At 51.3% G+C, this 18,315-nt stretch overlaps 1 protein-coding gene and 1 non-coding gene across 2 annotated transcripts; one reads left to right on the top strand and one right to left on the bottom strand.

The window, feature by feature from the left end:
• Positions 1 to 1,345: 1,345 nt before the first annotated feature.
• Positions 1,346 to 18,217, bottom strand: Rasa4b (RAS p21 protein activator 4B). The gene is made up of 17 exons (XM_035444188.1): positions 18,204 to 18,217; positions 17,023 to 17,296; positions 15,954 to 16,085; positions 14,353 to 14,444; positions 12,151 to 12,268; positions 11,806 to 11,956; positions 11,501 to 11,565; positions 11,139 to 11,251; positions 10,759 to 10,951; positions 10,507 to 10,644; positions 9,722 to 9,866; positions 9,070 to 9,239; positions 8,422 to 8,559; positions 7,200 to 7,335; positions 5,716 to 5,836; positions 1,923 to 1,987; positions 1,346 to 1,804 (listed from the first exon to the last, which is right to left on the bottom strand). The coding sequence occupies exons 1-17, from the start codon at positions 18,215 to 18,217 to the stop codon at positions 1,689 to 1,691; spliced, it is 2,181 nt and encodes a 726-aa protein (XP_035300079.1). The 3' UTR covers positions 1,346 to 1,688.
• Positions 16,309 to 16,424, top strand: LOC113835703. Its single transcript, XR_003485386.1, has one exon. It is a non-coding gene; the product is annotated as a U12 minor spliceosomal RNA (small nuclear RNA).
• Positions 18,218 to 18,315: the final 98 nt, after the last annotated feature.

The raw sequence follows: 18,315 nt of genomic DNA, 5'->3' as shown, positions 1-18,315 counted from the left end.
TGGACCACAAGAGACACTGTCTCAGAAATAAAGGGGCTAGAGGTGTGGCTCTCTTGCAAAGTGCTTGCTGCATCCACATGGAGCCTTAGGTTTAATGCCCACCTCTACACAAACTCTGCAGGGCTCATACCTGTAACCCCAGAACTTGGAGGTGGAGGCAGGAAGATCAGGATTTCTTTCTTTTTTTTCTTCTCCTTTTTTTTGGGGGGGGGGTTGAGATAAGGTTTCTCTGTGTAGCTTTGGAGCCTATCCTGGCACTTGCTCTGGAGACCAGGCTGGCCTCGAACTCACAGAGATCTGCCTGCCTCTGCCTCCCAAGTGCTGGGATTAAAGGCGTGCGCCACCAACACCCGGCTAAAATCAAGATTTTAAGGTCATCCTTGGCTATATAATGAATTTGAGGCTATAAGACAAATCCTGTCTTAACTCTTCCGGGGAAAAATACGAATTACACACAGCTTGAATTAGGAGCTGAATGCCCTCTGTTCTTCCCTGTGTGGCAAGAGCAGAACTGCAGCCAGGGGGCGTGGCTGTGGAGAGGATTCTCATTTAGATGCATCCTGGGAGTGAAGACCTCGGTTGAATCTGTCTAGACCAGTGGTTCTCAACCACCTTCCAGATGCTGGACCCTTTAACACAGTTCCTCATGTTGTGGTGACCCCCCAACTGTAAAATTATTTTCATTGCTATTTCATAACTAATTTTTCTACTATTACGAATCATAATGTAAATATCTGATATTTCCGATGGTCTTAGGAGACCCCTGTGAAGGTGTCATTCAACCCCCAGAGGTCGCCACCCATAGTTTGAGAGCTGCTAGTCTAGATAAATACCTCCTAGGCTCTTTCTTCAAAAGCCTGAAGGCCCTGCCCACGCTACACCCGAAAGCTTCAGCCATGGAAACACAACATGTGGCCTGGGTGTCCTGAGGAAAGGAAGGACGTGACAGGAGGGCTACCCACTCACGTCCTACTCACCCCACTCCCAATCAACTTCCCATCACAGTCCCACACCCCTCTCCAATCCTGAGCAGAGTCACAGGCAATGTGACCTGCTATCCCTTAGAAGATGGACAGGGACACTGTGACCCAGCTCTGCTCTGCTGTGTGGTCTGGAAGGACACCCAAGCACAGGGGCTCTGTGCGGTGGCTGCTTCCAGCTGGAAAGAGTCATCAGGCTCCAAGCTTATAGGATGGAGGAGTGTGGGGAGCAGTACTGGGGCTGCAGTTGGGAGTTTAAACAACTAACAAGGGAAGGCACTGCAGAGAGGACATGCTGGTGGCCCTAGTCCTTGGTCAAACCCCAGCCCCATCAAGGGTCCCCTGGATTCACTCTTTCTCAGAGCCTCAGCAGTCACGGCAGGTTTATTAATGACAGCAGAGCACCAAGACACCCAACACAGAGGGGTCAGATAGTGGCAGGGCTGATATGGTGGCCGGCAGGGAGGCAGTGCAAGGTGGGCAACCTGGTCTCCTGGTTCCACGCTTCCCAGGGTTGGGTCTGGCCTGGGTGAAGAATCTGGGCTGTGGAGACCACAGGAGCAGTCAGGTCTCCCAAAGAAACAGGAGCTACCATTGTCCCCCATAGACACAGAGAAGACCATGTTGGGCCATGGCCCTCCCCAGAAAGGATGACTGTGACAGCATGTCAGGGATCTCCAAACACCTGTCAGGGGCCCTGTGTACAGGTCACGTCTGTAGCTCTAGAAGGTGATGGGGCTCTCTGGACGGCGGGCCAGCCAGGATAGAGCTGTGGGCTTCTTGGAGGTTTTGCAGCACACAAAGCAGCTGGGCCAGTGTGTCCTCTGGAGGTAGATGCAGAAACATTGCAGGGAGGGCAGGTATGGCTTCAAGGACCTGACAGCCTCCACCCATGCGTCCCTGGAGGCCACCAAACCCGAGTCCCAGACAGGAGGGACCTACCTCCACCACTGCCTGTGGGTGAGATATCTGCTTCCGTTTCCCCACTCAGTAGCCGGTGCTTCTCCCTGCCGAGGAAGGCAGAATGAGGGCCAGCAGCCATACCTACCTTGCTGGGAAGGCTAGAGATGTCACGTGGGCTCCCTGACCTGGAGGTGGTGCTCGGGATCCAGACAGATGCTTTCAGTCCACTTTCCCCCTTCCAGCCTTCATCCTGTGTAGCCCACCCTTCCAACACCAAAGTCCCCCACCCCACTCCCCCACTTTCAACGCTGTTCTCACCATACTGCCAAGCCGACCTTGAAATTGCAATCCTCCTGCCTCAGCCTCCCTCGTGCTAGGGGTACAGGTGTGAGAACCATGCCTGGACAGAAGGTCAGTGGCAAACCAAGCAAAACCATGTCCCTCTGGTGTTGCAGGGCCTATGGGAAATCAGTCAGCTGGGCCCTGAAGTTCTGCCCTGCCAGCAGGCTATGGGAGGGATTCGGGGCAGAGCCGCAAAGGCGGAACCCAGTCTTACTTGGGCTGGACACTCATTCTGTGCTACACTGCCTTGGCATTTTGATGTTTCTTTTTTTGTATTGTTCTTGTTTTTGTGGGGTTCTTTTGCTATGGGGTCTCACTATGCAGACCATGCTTATATGTCCTCTATCTTTTGAGTTCTGGGGTTAAAAGCATAAGCCACCAACCACACTTAGCTGTTTTGGTTTGAGACAAAGTCTTATGTGGCCCAGGCTGGTCTTAAATTCACTATACAACAGAGAAAAACCTAGAACTCTCACCCTCCTGCTTTCCCCTCTGGGATACTGGGATTATAGTACGAGCACTGTGCCCAGCTCAGGGCTTTTTCGTTTGTTTTTGTTTTTATTTTTTGAGATGGGGTTTCATTGTGTAGCTTTGGCTGTCTTGTAACTGGCTCTGAAGAACCAGGCCAGCCTTAAACTGCCTTTGCCTCCCAAATGCTGGGATTAAAGTCATGCACCATCATGCCCAGTTTTTAAAAAAAATCTCAAAAACTTATTTTATGCATGTAAGTGTCTGTATGCATGTACATATCTGTGTGCCACATGTGTGCTGGGAACCCACAGAGGCCAGGCCACACCTCCTGGAACTGGAGAAACAGTTGTGAGTCATCAGCTCTTAACTGCTGAGTCATCTCTCCTGGCCAGGTTTTGGAGGGAAGACCAAAACCCTGGAAGATCACCGAGTACCAAGAAGGACCTTTTAATTTCCTGCCTGGGGTCCAGAATGCTGTGTGATGCAGTCATGCAGTTCCTTTTGTGTGGCCCAGGAGAAGGCTCTAGGGAGCCAAGATGGCCTTGGAGTATCCTCCAGCCTGCCCCACCCAGTTGTTCAGAGCTGAGGGGGCCCACACTTCCTGTTTTGCTAAATTGTTTTAGAAAGCATCATGGAGCCTGGCCATGGTGGTGCACACCCAGAGGCAGGTGGATCTCTGAGTTGGAGGCCAGACTGGTCTACAGAGCTGGTTCCAGGACAGCCAGGTCTACACAGAGAAACCCTGTCCCGGAAAACAAAAACAAAGGAAAAAAAAAAAAAAAAGCAAGAGCATGCATAACATGCCTGGCATTTTCTAAGGGCCTAGTCAAGTCTAAAAACCTTAATTAGCAAGACATTAGCTGAGGGCAAAGCCAATGTTCTGATGCCATCTCCAGAAGGCTGGACGAATGCGGAGATGGGGGTCAAATTAGCACAGGAAGCAGTGTGGCCATGACCCCTAGCACCCTAATAGGAGATGACCTCGTGATGCAGCAATGCAGGGCCAGCAAGATAGCTCGGCTTATTTATTTATTATGTATACAAAATTCTGCTTCCATGTATATCTATCTGCACACCAGAAGAGGGCACCAGATCTCATAATGGATGGTTGTGAGCCACCATGTGGTTGCTGGGAATTGAACTCAGGACCTCTGGAAGAGCAGTCGGTGCTCTTAACCTCTGAGCCATCTCTCTAGCCCCAGTAAGTAAAGGATATTATGGAACATTATTTTAACTAGGCAAAGATGTGTTACATTTGTTTATGCTGGAGAAGATGACTTTAACTGTGTAAAGGTGTGTTACATTTGTTTATGCTGGAGAAGACGACTTTAACTGTGTAAAGGTGTGTTACATTTGTTTATGCTGGAGAAGATGACTTTAACTGTGTAAAGGTGTGTTACATTGTTTATGCTGGAGAAGATGACTTTAACTGTGTAAAGGTGTGTTGCCACTTTTGTTTATGCTGCACTTGTGTTTCATGATGTAAGGATGTATTGCATCTGTTTTACCTCACCTGCCTAAGGCACCTGATTGGTCTAATAAAGAGCTGAACGGCCAATAGTTAGGCAGAGAAAGGATAAGTGGGGCTGGCAGGGAGAAAGAGTAAATAGGAAGAGAAATCTAGACTGGGAAAGAAAAGGGAAGAATGAGAGAAAGAGGAGGGGACAACAAGAGAGACGCCTAGGACAAGACGCCAGCCATAGAGAAGCAGTGTATATAAGATACACAGAAGTAAAAAAGGCAACAAGCCCCAAGGCAAAAGATAGACAAAGAGAAACATTATTTTAAGTCAAAAGAGCTAACCAGAAACATGCCTAAGCTAGGTAGAGCATCCAAAACTAATGGTGGCCCAAAAGAAAAAGCCTGGTACAAAAGGAGCTTGCTGTACAAGTCAATCCCTGAGGTCACATAAGGAGAGAACTGACTCGGCAAAGTTGTCCTAACTCCCTGTGTACGATGTAGAAGCACCCGTCCCCATGTACCCATTATATACGCACAAAACAGTAATAAAGGATCATGCAGGCCTGTCACTTCAGCTACTTCAGAGACTGAGACAGGAGGATCACAAGTTCAAAGCCATCCTAAGGACCAGGGAGATAGCTCTCTGGGTAACCATAGTTTGATCCATGTAAAAGAGCCAGGCACCATAGTGCATGCTTGTAATCCCAGAGCTGGGGAGGCAATTTTGTCTAAGCAGTGAGCTCAAGACTATTCAGAGAAGTCTCACAACAATACAAACACAGGAGGGACGTCTCGGTGGTTATAAACTGTACTTCTCTTGCAGAGGGCCAGGTTGTAGTCCCAGCACCCTTATGAGGTGACTCACAAACACCTGAAACTCCAGCTCCAGGGTATCTGGTGCCTTCCTCTGGCCTCCACAGGCACTGCACACATGTGCACACCCAGAGACATACATGAAAATAAAAGTGTGTTTTGTTTGTTTGAAACAAGTTCTCACTGTGAAGCCTTGGCTGGCCTAGAATTTGCCATGTAGACCAGGTTGACCTCCAACTCATAGAAATCCTCCTGCCTCTGCCTCCCAAGTGCTGGGATTAAAGGGGTGCACACCATACCTGGATAAAAGTATATCTTTAAAAAATTTAAATTAAGGGCTGGAGAGATGGCTCAGTGGTTAAGAGCACTGACTGTTCTTCCAGAGGTCCTGAGTTCAATTCCCAGCACCACATGGTGGCTCACAACCACCTTGAATGAAATCTGGTGCTCTCTGCTGGCATGCAGGCAGAAGACTGTATACATAATAACTAAATACAATCTTTAAAAAATTTTTAAATTAAAAAAAGAACATAAGAAAGTGGACAGCACTTGAGGAATGACACCTAAGGCTGTCATTTGGCCTCTGCACACATGTGCACACCCACTCATGCAGAAAAAGAAAGACAGAATCAAAGGCAAACAAAGCAAAACAGAAACAAAAGACAGGGGCAGTTACATAGCCACCCTCAGGTCCAATCCGGTTGCAGCCCTCCAGCCCACACATCCCCTCCATGAGGCCCCTCACCGAAGTGCAGCCTCCACACCTAGCAGGTGCCTGTAGATGAGCTGAGCCTCGAGGTCGTGGTCCAGTGGGTCATTCCATTCCTGCAGGGTCACCCGAGAGTGGGTCTTGTCACAGCCCAGATCTGGAGGTAGAGACAGGGCAGAGTTACAAGGGAAATGCTATGCCCATCTTCCCAGTAGCACAGAAAGAGGGGCATTGAGGCTGGGAGGGAGAGAAGGATTGATGAAGGGGTCCCTAGGGGTGGTAAAATGGCCCTCGTTCTGCCTGTTACTAGCCACACTTTTGGTTGTGGTAGATCATCTTGGCTTCAACTGCTAGAGCACAGAGTATATACTGTGGAGTGTGAATGTTTTGCGGCATTCAGGTCAGGGGAGCTGGTGGCTTTCTGGAAGGTCTGTCTGGAGGTTGCCCTGAACTACATGATCATGGTAGGATGGGCCTGAGCTTCCTGTACTGGGATGAACTGGTCCTGCTACTTCCCAGCCTTGCCACCTTTGCCCACTACCTGCCTCCTGTAACCCTCACTTGTAGATGGTGGGCGTGACTCAGCAGTAGAGCTGTCACTTAGAATCCCCCAGTGAAGGCTGGGTGTGACTTGGTGGTAGAGTGCTTACCTAGCATGCATGTAGACCTGAGTTCCATATGTAGACACACACACACACACACACACACACACACACACACACACCATATGCCTGCCACACACTCTAAGCCATAGGTCCTTCCCAGTAAAATGGGGTCTCTGGTTGTCTCATGGACCACAGTGAGCCCCACGTCAGCTTTAATGAGGGAACAGCTTCAATGGCCACAAAGAGCCATCAATGTAAAGCCAGGGCAGAGTAGGTGCAGTCAGTGCATTCGTGGTGGAAGGCTTTTCCCACGCCAGGTCTAGGGGCTGAGGCCCTGAGGACAGAGGGTCCAAGTTTTCCATCAAGTCTGTGAGTGGGCAAGGTCTTGAAATTTCCAGAATCAATGGACACCATGTCACATGACTATAATACCACAACTCAGGAGGGCTGGAAAGATAATGGCTCCACAGTCAAGAGCACTGGCTGCTCTTCCAGAGAAATCAGGGTTTGATTCCCAACACCCACGTGGTGGCTCACAACCATCTATAACTCCAGTTCTAGGGGACCAACAAACTCTTCTGACCCTCTACAGGGACCCCCTCACACACATGTGGCACTCACACAGACACACGTGCATATCTATACATAAACTAAATCTCTATTAAAAATAATTATAAATCTTTAGAGATACTAATGAGTTTTCAGGCTTTGTCAGAATAGCCAATAAACTCACTCCCATGTATCACACAGTTTGCATGGCATTTACCAAACTACCTGGTCACAGATCTTTCTGTGCCCAGAGCATCTCCAGGGCTCCCTTCCTTCCCTTGGGCAGCTTCCCAGCCAGGCTGGCACAGCAAGTCTCAGGAAACCCTTCCCCCCTGTGACCTGCAGGGACCCGGGCAGCACTCCCACCTGTCTTGTCCTTCTGGTGACAGCAGCTCCACTTGTCCCCACGGAAGACGCCAGGGTGGTAGGATCCCAGGAGGCTAGTGTTGTTGGTGCTCACTTTACGCAGTGCAGACAGCCACTGGTTCAACTCGTTCACACACTGCAGGGACAGCGCTCGGCAGCTGCTTCTTCCCCGTAGTAGGCAGATACCCTTTTTTGAGCCACCTCCCTAGCCCCTCACAGGCACCAAACTAGAGCAATCTGGCAAGAGGGAAGTCAAAAGAGGAACTGCCTCCGTCAGATTAACCTGTAGGGAGCCTGTGGGGCATTTTCAACTGATGACTGATGTGAAGGGGTTGGGCCCAAACCACTGTGGGCGGAGCCAACCATGCGCTGGAAGCAGGAGGAGCAGACACACACACACCCCCCACCCCACCCCCCACCCCGGGAGCAAGGGCAGCAGCATTTCTTTTTCTTTCTTTTTTTTTTTTTTTTTTTTTTGGTTTTTCGAGACAGGGTTTCTCTGTGGCTTTGGAGGCTGTCCTGGAACTAGCTCTTGTAGACCAGGCTGGTCTCGAACTCACAGAGATCTGCCTGCCTCTGCCTCCCGAGTGCTGGGATTAAAGGCGTGGGCCACCAACACCCGGCTTGGACAGCAGCATTTCTCTATGGGCTCTGCTGCAGTTCCTGCCTCCAGGTTCCTGTCCTGGGATCCTGCCTGGCTTCCCCTGATGACGACTGTAAGCTGTAAGCACGTAAACCCTTTCCTCCCCAAGTTGCTCTTGGTAACAGTCTTTATCACAGCATAGAAACCTAAGACACAAATCGGCAGTCCCTCAATGGAGGATTCTAGGCAGACGCTCTACCTCTGAGCCGCGCCCTCATTAGGAGACTCCAGGCGTGTGCTCCATTGCTCAAATCATTCCCCAGAATATCACCTGACATTTTAAATATTAACCACTGAAAATCTTTAGGAAAAAAAAAAAATCCAGACCAGAAAAGGAAACAGCAAGCTCTGAGCCACAGGGACCTGGCTGTCTATCCATGTAGCCACCCACATACCTACATATGGGGGCCCATAGGCAAACATGGACCGTCTATATGGGCATGAGACCCCCAGGACAATATACACACACAGCCTCTAGAACCTAATGTGGTCAACAGGGGAAGCCAGAGACTTAGTCCACATCCAGCACGCAGCACACTCCTGCAGCCCCCTCCCCAGAGCTCCCTCCACAGGCTGCACCTTGCACTGCAGGTAGACAGTCTGGGCCCGGCCAGCCTCATCTGCATAGATGACCTGCATGACATGGGAGCTGCCGAAGCTTTTTTCCTCCACCTTCTCCGCAGCCCGGATGCTGGCCAGCTTGATAAAGGCGCTTTTCTGGAGCAGCCAGAAAAAGGAGGCTGAATGGGCCCAACAAGGCAGGGTGATCTACTTTCTTCTCTGCCCTCCACACCCCCTTCAACAGGAGACATTGGGACTCCCAGTGAGGGATCTGAACAACCCACGGCTCCCATTCCCAGGATCCCAGCTAGAGTCAAGCACAGGGTTGACTGTGACCAAACCCCAAGGCCCTGAGAGGAGGACACCTGATGCCCGGGAGTGGGAGGGGTGCTGAGCATCAGGCTTTCATGGAGACACCCCCTTCTGTGGATGACCAAGGCCCAGGTGTTGAGGCTAAACCTGCTTTTAGGGTTTGTATCCAGGAAGACTGCAAAGTAGGCGGTACGCTAAAACACGGTACCTGTAAGCACTCTGTCCAATAAGCTATAGTCTTATTTGTTGTTAGCTTGCTTTGAACTCCCTACATAGTTGAAGCTCTCTGCATCCACCCCCACTTGCTGGGATTCCGGCCACGCACCATCCTAGACAGCCTCCCTCCTCACCCACCTTGGATCCGGATGTCTTGGAGAAACTAAGGGCTTCAGTGGTGAGGGAGAAGTAGAGTTTCTTGAAGGAGGAGGACGCCAGCGGCCCTTTGCCTTTGGTCCTGTGGATGAACAGTGGGCCCTCCTTCACAGGCTGCACCTGCAAGTTCAATGCCCGCTGCAGATCCAGCTCTGAAAGCAGGCAAAACGGTGGGAGGAGAGCTTTAGGAGCAAAGTGGCCAGGGAGATTAGAGGAGGAGCTTAGACCCACTAGAGTAGCTTTAAACTGGGGGAGGAGCAAAGGCAACCTGGATGCTGTGACTAGCAGTGGGCAGGGATGTGTAAAAATGGGCTGGGGATGAAACTACATTCAGGGAGGTTGGCACAGCATGGACAAGGCCCTGGGTTCTATCCCCAGCACCACATAAGGCCCGGCGGGGTGGCACATGCCAGTAATCTCAGCCCTTGGGAGGTAGAGGTAAGAGGTTTAAGGTTATCCTTGGAAGTGCATTCGAGGCCAGCCTTGGGTTACATGGAACCTGTTCTAAAACAGACCAACAAAAAGGTGGGTGGGAGGAGAGAATTGGCTTAGTTTCGGTGGGCAGGGCAGGAGGGAGGGCCAAGTAAGAAAGTTGTAGCAGGCCTTGGGCACAGTGCTGCGGGGAAGTCCTTGCCTTCCTTCTCTTCTATGTCCACGAGCTTGGCGATGAAGTCCTTCAGCTGCACCACACCCTGGCGCACAGTGGGCTGTAGTGGTTCCATCCATGCCTCTTTGGCCCTGGAGACCGGCGTGTCCATATTGCCTACATTCTGAACCACCTAGGGGTGACAGCAAAAACAACAGAGCTTTGTGGAGAAGAGACAACAGTTCTTCCATGGCTGCCTACCTCAACCTAGCAGCAGCAGTGGAAGCCAAGGCGGCAGAGGCCTTACCACGGTCCTATGTGGGGACGAGGGATGACTGGGTCACAGCATTTTGAGACTTTGGGCACCTGGTAAGTTGAAACCAACCTTTCTGCTTTTGTCTGCACATCTGCTTAATTTTATTATCATTGTGCTTTTGTTGGGAGTGCTTGGGCATGTGTGGAAGTCAGTTGAAGACTTGTGGGAGTTGCTTCTCTCCTTCCATCATGTGAGCTCCAAGGATGGAACTCAGGACATCAGGCTTGGCAGCAAGCACCTTACCTACTGAGCCATCTTGCTGGCCCTTCGAGTTTCATAGTAATATCAGACTGCTGTAGTGCAGGCAGATATATGCAGGCCTGGGGATAAAACCTGCGTTGGAAGATACCAGTTCACTAGACAGGCTCTGGGATTTGTCTCCTTATGTATGTTTGGGACTCTCAAGAGGGGGTCATGGGAATGCTGTGGCCTGGCCCAAAGCCTTCCTAGTGCCAATTGGTGCAGCACTGGCGGAGCAACCTAACTGGCCTTCCCACTCCAGTCTGCAGGTCCACACCTTGGCCAGTAGAAGTAGCGTGCGGCTGGTGCGGGCATCTGCGTGCCGCTCTCGCAGATGGAAGAGCTTGGGCGACATGATGGCAGGAGAGAAGAAACGCAAGCACAGGAAGCTCGTGACAGCGATGAATGGTACATTCTGGAAGGGTGCAGAGAGTAGAGACTGGTCTATAAGACTGGTCTGTCTTCCAAGGCCTACATCCTGCAGGATTCCCTTTCTCTCTCGGCCTTCCGATCTGCACAGGGGGCGCACCTGGTGCTGGGCGCTGGGGAAGCGCTCCTGCACACGCTGGAACAATTGCCGGAAAGTGGCGCGAACCACAACTGGACATGCTCGAACTGAGCGGCATATTGCGCTCAGCAGCGCCACCACGTGGGCACGCAGCGTCCGTGCGCTCTGCTCCAACACCTCAGCCTCCGTCTGTGGGCGGTGCAGCCCAGAGCACCTGTATGGGCAGGAATTAACCAACAGAGGGATCATGGTCAGCACTTGTGAAAACGTGGCAGCAGGGGCCCCCTCGGACGTCAGACACAGAGAAAGGACAGGTGAACCCAGACAGAAGGGACTATAAACCCTTGCACACAGGGCCTGATTCCACACAATTATGCGCCCAGCGAATAACCCAGCCTCACCCTACATCCTTAACTTCCACTTTGCTGGGGTCCAGCTCCACGTACTTCTTCTCCTCGAACACTCTGTCAATGACTGGGCCCAGGATGCCATGCAGATAGCGCATCCCTGCCACCTGGAGGCAACCATAAACCACACTAGTTAACCATCCTGTGTACCATCTGACAGGAGCATTGATTCAGCTTCAGGCCAGATGCACAATTAGAGTGACTCATGTATTTCATGCATGCATGAATAAATGCATGTATAGATGAATTAATAAATAGATGATGGAAATTTCTGGCTTTCACGAGGCCTAGCCACAAACAGAACTACCCTCTGTGGATCTGATGGTCTTCATTCTAAAATGACCGTGCAACCTCACCTTCAGAAAAGACTCCATGGATTTTGAGGCCAGAGAATTGCTCCGGAAGAGGGTGTTGGCCTCACCTGCAAGCACAAGTTCTAGTGGGTATAGACCTCGGCAAGTCCCAGCTCCCCCCTACACCCCCGCAGGCAGGAGAACAAAGGACCACTGGGTGGGGTCTCTAAGTGGTCCCTCAGTAAATGGACTTTTCAGCACTTCCCACCTGCCCCACCCTTCTACGTGTTCTTTTTAGGGAGGGGGCAGTCAATGTGCTAAAGAGGGTCTCCTCCACCCTGCCTGGGGCAAGTCCTCTCAGGCCTCACTGGTTCGGCCCAGCTCCAGCCGGAAGAGCAGATCCAGAAAGTCCTTGGCGAGCCCCTGCCCCAGGAAGAGCTTGAGCAGGGTGGTGGCCACTTCCTGGCGACACTCGGCACTGGTTGTTTCCTCGATGAGAGGAATCAGGTGCCCTGGGCCCTGCAGAAAGCAGCAGAAAGATGGGGTTCAAATTTACCAGGGAACCCCAGAGCTTTGTGGGAAGGTTATCTGGGGATAGGGCAGGGTTCTCTGGATATTGGTCAGTGCCGTCCCAGCCCCAGGAGTCAGTCTGTTGTTCCACAGAATGGGTTTAGGACAACTAAAGCTCTCAGTTTCCCTCAGGGCCTCCTCACCTGGTTGCCCGGCTTCACCTCCCTGCACAGCAGTTGGACCAGAGGCTGGTAGCAGACAGAAGGCAGCACGGTGTCATCCCGCAGTCGCACCTCCAACTGCAAGGAGCCCAGGTTGCCCCTGGAATGGGCAGTCTGTGATCTCTCCACCAGGGATCTCGTTTCCCTGGGCCACACCCACTCAGGAAGGCTCAGGCTTTCTCCCTTTGAGATTAGCTATGCATTCTCTTCGCCTGTGTCCATCAGCTGCACGCAGGCCCCTTCCCCCAGCTTTTCCGTGTCCGTGTCTTATTACCCAAAGAACTTCCATCCATCCTCAAAGCCTACTTCTTTCATGCCTCCTGACTCCACGGACCACAGGAGTCCACTTGGGTATACCAAGATCATATTCCAAATCTATCAACTCCTAAACACCACCATATCACCTGTACACTTTACCCAGGACACAAGTGGTTAACCTACTAGAGAGATTCAGACTCAGGAAAGTTAGGCAGCACATCATAGTAAGTCTAACCACCAAGATCTCATACTGTGACTCTTCTTGCAGAGGGCACTGACTAAGGCTTAATGTTCTTCATGGCTCCCACTACCCTCCCCATAAGGTACCCTGAGCAAGTCACACTGCACAGCACGTGCCCCATGCACTGCAGCCATCAAGACTGCCTTAGACGGCTTCTAGGCAAATGCCTTGGGCTGTACACATCTGCCCATGCCGAGATCGGGATAGATGAGGGGTACGGGACCTTCAGGGATCCAAAGCTGAGTCAGCCAAGAGATGTGAGCAAGACAAAAACAAGCCAAAGTATGTTCTAGATGTGGCCACCAGATCAAGCAGATTAAAAACACAAGACACCAAGTGAAATTAGTGAATTTTTAGTAGGTATGGCTTGAACACTGCCTGATCTTCTTTCTTCTTTGAGACAAGGTCACACCTTATAGATACAGGCTAGCCTGGAACTCTAAATTCTCCTGCCTCAGCTTCCTAAGTGCTTCCATTTCAAGTGTGAACCACCTCACCTTGCTTGCATTTTTTCATCTTTTTTTCTCTCTCCTCCCCCCCCCCCCCCCCGGCCCCTGGACAGGGTCTCACTATGTAGCTCTGGCTGTCCTGAAACCTGTAGACCCGGCTGGCTTCAGATTCACAGAGATTTGCCTAACTCTGTCCCTCCTAGTGCTTGGGGTTAGTGGCTTGCATTCTTATTCTTTCTTTTGTTTTTTTGAGACAAGGTTTCTCTGTGTAGCCCTGGCTGTTCTGAGTTTGCTTTAGAGACCAGGCAGCCTCAAATTCACAGAGATCTGCCTGCCTCTGGCTCCTGAGTGCTGGGATTAAAGGTGTGTGCCACCAGACCTGACAATGGCTTGCATTCTTACATTAAAAAACAAAACAAAACAAAACAAAAAAACACCAAGGTTTGGATGGAGCTCAGGAGCAGAGTTCTTTCTTGTCTAGCATCATACATCCTTGGGTTAGATCCCCAGTGTGGCACATAATCCCAGCATGGGGAAGGACAGCCTGGGCCACATGAGACCCTCTCTCAAAAGAATTATCTGAAATTTAGTTTTGAGATAGGGTCCTTGCTCTATCAGCCCAGCTGTCCTCCAACTCTAACACTGGGTTACAAATGTATGTCACTCTGCTTGTCTCAAGGCATCCCATTTGTGTGCAGACTTGCATATGTATGCCACAATGCATGTTTGGAGGTCAGAGGATCACTGCTCAGCCATCTTGACAGCACAAGGTGTTCTGGTGTTTATTTTTTATCTTTGTGGTCCTGGAAGTCAAACCTATAACCTTGTGCCTACAGGGCAGGCACTCTACAACTGGTATATCCCCGACTCTGCCTTGCATTTCATATGGCAACTCTATTTTTGGAGACTCTTAGGGAATGAGGGTTCAGAGTCATGGCTCTGAGACACTCCCTCTAGGGACTAGAGATCTGCAAGAAAGCCCTTTAAAGGAAACAGGTCTGAGAACTTACTATAGAAAGTGCCTGGACATCCAAAGCAGGAGACACATGCCTAACTTAGCTCAGAAGACAGGGCTGTATAAAAGCAGAGCAGGAAGGTCCCACCTGGATGAGAAAGGTGCTGCCATAGTGGGCACAGGCTGAAGGAAAGGAGCTAAGTACTCTTGGTCCCTGACCAATCAACCAATTGTAGGCACTCTGTCTCAGCACATGCTCCAAGGCTCAGAGTAGCACTCACTCGCCTCGACGGCTTTTGGACTGGTCAGGCTGCAGTCGGAACCAGCCTTCTTCCTGCTGAGCTGAACACAGTCTCTGGATATTGACCACCACCTGCGGAAAGGGCAAATCGGGGCTGGAACACTCAGGTCCCTGGCCAAGTACTGATCTTTTTTCTTTTCTTTTTCTGAAACTGGGGATAGAACCCAAGGCCTCACAGATGTTAGACAAGTGCTCTACCCCTGAGCCACACCCCAGCCCCTCACTGGGGGGTTCTAGGCAGGGGCTCTACCACTGAGCCACACCCCAGCCCCTCACTGGGGATTCTAGGCAGGGGCTCTAACACTAAGGCATGCCATCAGTCAACAGTAACTGTTGTGATGGCTTTTCTTGGTTGTCAGCTTGACTACATCTGGAATTAAGAAAAACCCAAAAATAGAGGGTACATCTGTGAGTGATTTCTGCTTAATTTAAAGAGGGAAGATCTACTTTTGGTTTTGGTTAGTTTTTTGTTTTTCAAGACAAGTTTCTTTGTGTAGTCCTGGCTGTCCTAGAATTCACTCTGTAGACCAGGCTGGTCTTGAACTCAGAGATCTGCCCACCTCTGCTTCCCAAGTGCTGTGATTAAAGGAGTGTACCACCACACGTGGCTCCTTTCTTCCTTTCTTTTTTTCTTTCTTCCATTTAGATAGGGTCAAAAAAACCAAAAACCAAAAACAACAACAACAAAAAACTACTAACTAACCCCCACCACCCAAGTGCTGGAATTGCAGATATGGGCCACTAAGATTGGCTTGTCATTTCATTTTTTTTCCATATAGCATCCCACTATGCAGCCCAGGGTAGCTTCAAATTTGCAGCAATTCTCCTGCCTCAGAATCCCAAGTGCTGGGAGTGCTGCTATGCCTGAATGACTTTTATTTTGAGACAAGGTCTGGCCTTGAATTCACTCTGGAGATCAGGTGGGTCTTAAAGTGAAGGACTTGTCTCAGCCTCTCCAATGCCTGGGACAGCAGGCTTGCCTCAGTAGACCTGGTTTCAAGTATTGTTCTTCTAGGGCAGAGGGGCACCTTGAAAGGGTCCCAAAGCTGCCAGCTGGGAGGAATCACAAGTTTACAGCCTGAGACAGCAGGTGGGATAGCAGGAATGGACACCCAATGTTTCAGGTTGGGGTGTAGCCTGGCCAGGTGGGGTTATAGCCAGGGCAGGTGAGGGTGTAGCCTGGTCAGGTGGGGGTGTGTGTCCTGGGCAAGTGGGAGGTGTAAGCTGGACAATTAGGAGGGGTGTAGCCTGGGAAAGTGGAGGGTATAGCCTTGGCAGGTAGGGCTGTATAGCGTGGACAGGTAGGGGTATAGCCTGACCAGGTGGGGGTATATAGCCTGGGCAGGTAGGGTGTGTCCTGGGCAAGTGGGGGGTATAGTTTGGGCAGGTTGGGGTATAGCCTGGGCAGGTGGGGGTATAGCCTGGGTAAGTGGGGGGTATAGTTTGGGCAGGTTGGGCTGTGGCCTGGGCAAGTTGGGGGATAAGGCACTGGGCAGGTAGGGGTGTAGCCTGGGAAGGTAGGGGTGTAGCTTGGGCAGGTGGGAGTGTGGCCTGGGCAAGTGGGGGTGGGGTGGTGCTTACTTTGCCCAGAAAGTCATTCCTGCTAACAAGATCCCAGTCCCAGGCCTCCACGGACAGCGCTTCTGCAGATCCCTCCTCCAGATCAAATTCAAATGTCTCGTTCCAGCGTGGAAAACAGGATTTCTTCACCACCTGCTCCAAAAGGGACAATGGACTCAGTTCACAGAGCCACACAGAGCAGGGTAGCGCTGCCCCCCACACCTCCCCTGGCTCTGTGCTGGTAAATGCTTCCAGGACCATCCAGGAGTGCTGGAGCAAGCCTGTCAGTCACTCCAGCTACTCAGGAGGAAAAGACCCAAAGCCCAAGGCCAGCCTGGGCAACTTGGTGACACTCTTGCTTCAAAAATAAAAATGAATGCCTTAAACTTATGAGTAAGGAAAATAGCAATTCCAGGTGATGCCCCAGTCCTCACTGCTAATGTGAGACCAATTTTTGAGTGGGTAAAGTTTGCAACTAAGACAACCTGCCTACAAATAAATATTCGGATAGGGCTGGGGTTGTGGCTCAGTGGTGGAGCCCTAGAATCCCCCAGTGAGGGGCTGGGGTGTGGCTCAGTGGTAGAGCCCTTGCCTAGAATCCCCCAGTGAGGGGCTGGAGTGTGGCTCAGTGGTAGAGCCCTTGCCTAGAATTCCCCAGTGAGGGGCTGAAGGTGTGGCTCAGTGGTAGAGCCCCTGCCTAGAATCCCCAGTGAGGGGCTGGGGTGTGGATCAGTGGCAGAGTCCCTGCCTAGAATCCCCCAGTGAGGGGTTAGGGTGTGGCTCAGTGGCAGAGCCCCTGACTAGCATATGAGTCTAGGATTCAATCCCCTGTATTGAAGAACTATTTCATAAGACACCACACACTCCACCAAGGGGGAAACTGAGGTCTAGAGTGGACATGGACTGTCTAAGGCCACACAACAAATCAGAGACTTCACGGAGAGTCTAGCTGCAGACACACCACTGGACAGGCTGCCACCTTCATCATGATGTTCACAGAGCTAAGAAAATCTAGTTTGGAAAGCTGTTCCAGAGTTCCCATGTCCCCACTCCACCCCCTTCAGTTAGCATCCACCCCTAGCTTCCTCACCGAGGTCTCCCGGGTCCGGCCATTGTAGTGCACTCGGACAAAAGGGTCAGATGCACCATTCCGATCCTTTGGGGCGAGGTCCCTGGTAGTGAAATGGGGACAAGGGATTACTGCTCCTGTGGTTTGTGAACACAGCAGGCTAGGGAAGCTTGACTCATCCAGGGCTGCATGCTGGCTGACTGGATGGCAACTGCCCCCTCCCCCGCCTACTGGCCAAGGAGGGAAGGCTATGTCTCCTGACAGAACAACTGCAGACACATCACTGTGCCTGACTCTGCAACAGAAGAGAGGGCAAGAACTGCTGGGAACTGTCAGACAAAATGCTTGTCTCAGCACTCAGGAAGCTGAAGCAGGGGGCTAGCCTGAACTACAATACTGTCAGTTTGAGATACACAGGAAGATACAGTCTCAGAAAGTAGGGGTGGGCATAGTGTCCCCACTCCAGACTTGCTGAGGGGAGGCTGATGTGGCTTGGCCGCAGTTCCTGGAGCAGTGGACAGAGAGAGGCTCATGGAGGCAGGGGGATGTGTTTGTTATGAGGAGATGTGTGCTTATTGATGCCCCAAGGTCCTGAGGCTGGGTGCTACAAGCAACTATGTCATGTTACAACACAATGCCCCAGGCAGCTTGGTGCCAGGCAAGGCTGAGGAGGGTAGATGAAGGTGTTGGGAACGAGAGGGCAGGTAAGCGGGGTTCAACCCTTCCTCATGCCAGCCTCAGGGCAGAAAATAAAGCTGGGAGCAGCCAAACATACCCAAAGTGTCAATCATGCAACGCACATCCCTCCATTTACCAGAGAGACCACTTCCTCCCAAATGGGCTAACCGCCTCAGAGTAAGGGGCATATTTGTTTAGCTTCTTTTGTGGAACTGGCTGGCCAGAGGCTGTCCACTGGCCCCCGGGGTGGACTGGAGGTAGTGTGCTGTCCCACCCACACACCCTGTCTGGACTTGTCATTCCTTTTTGCCACCATTAGAGAACACACACACATACACACACCAGGAAGGAGACTGGAGCCAGAAGCGGCAGTAGGGAAGGAGCTTCTCCTGGAGTGTCCGTGAGTCACAGCCAGGCCCAGACGGGAGTGGGACAGAAGTTAAAAATACCCTACGGCTGGGGGTTAGCCCTGCCACAGGTGACTCAGGCCCACAGAGCCATTCAAGCTATTGTCCCACCCCTACCCCTGTCCGGACATATCAACAATTTTTTCCCTTCTGCCCCCACAAACAGACACCACACACACACCACACCACACACACACACACACACACACACACACACACACACACCACA

This window comes from Cricetulus griseus, chromosome 4 (genome assembly GCF_003668045.3).
Source record: "Cricetulus griseus strain 17A/GY chromosome 4, alternate assembly CriGri-PICRH-1.0, whole genome shotgun sequence".
Classification (NCBI taxonomy): Eukaryota; Metazoa; Chordata; class Mammalia; order Rodentia; family Cricetidae; genus Cricetulus; species Cricetulus griseus.
The sequence above is the reverse complement of the archived record's forward strand: the minus strand, read 5'-3'. Positions and strand labels throughout refer to the sequence as shown.

What these genes read in the sequence shown, in the direction of transcription:
- Rasa4b (XM_035444188.1), bottom strand. An exon ending in AGGTGAAGCCGGGCAACCAG is followed by an intron (nt 11,957 to 12,150) that starts GTGAGGAGGCCC and finishes TGCTTTCTGCAG; the next exon opens with GGCCCAGGGCACCTGATTCC. An exon ending in TCCCCAGCGCCCAGCACCAG is followed by an intron (nt 10,645 to 10,758) that starts GTGCGCCCCCTG and finishes GCACCCTTCCAG; the next exon opens with AATGTACCATTCATCGCTGT.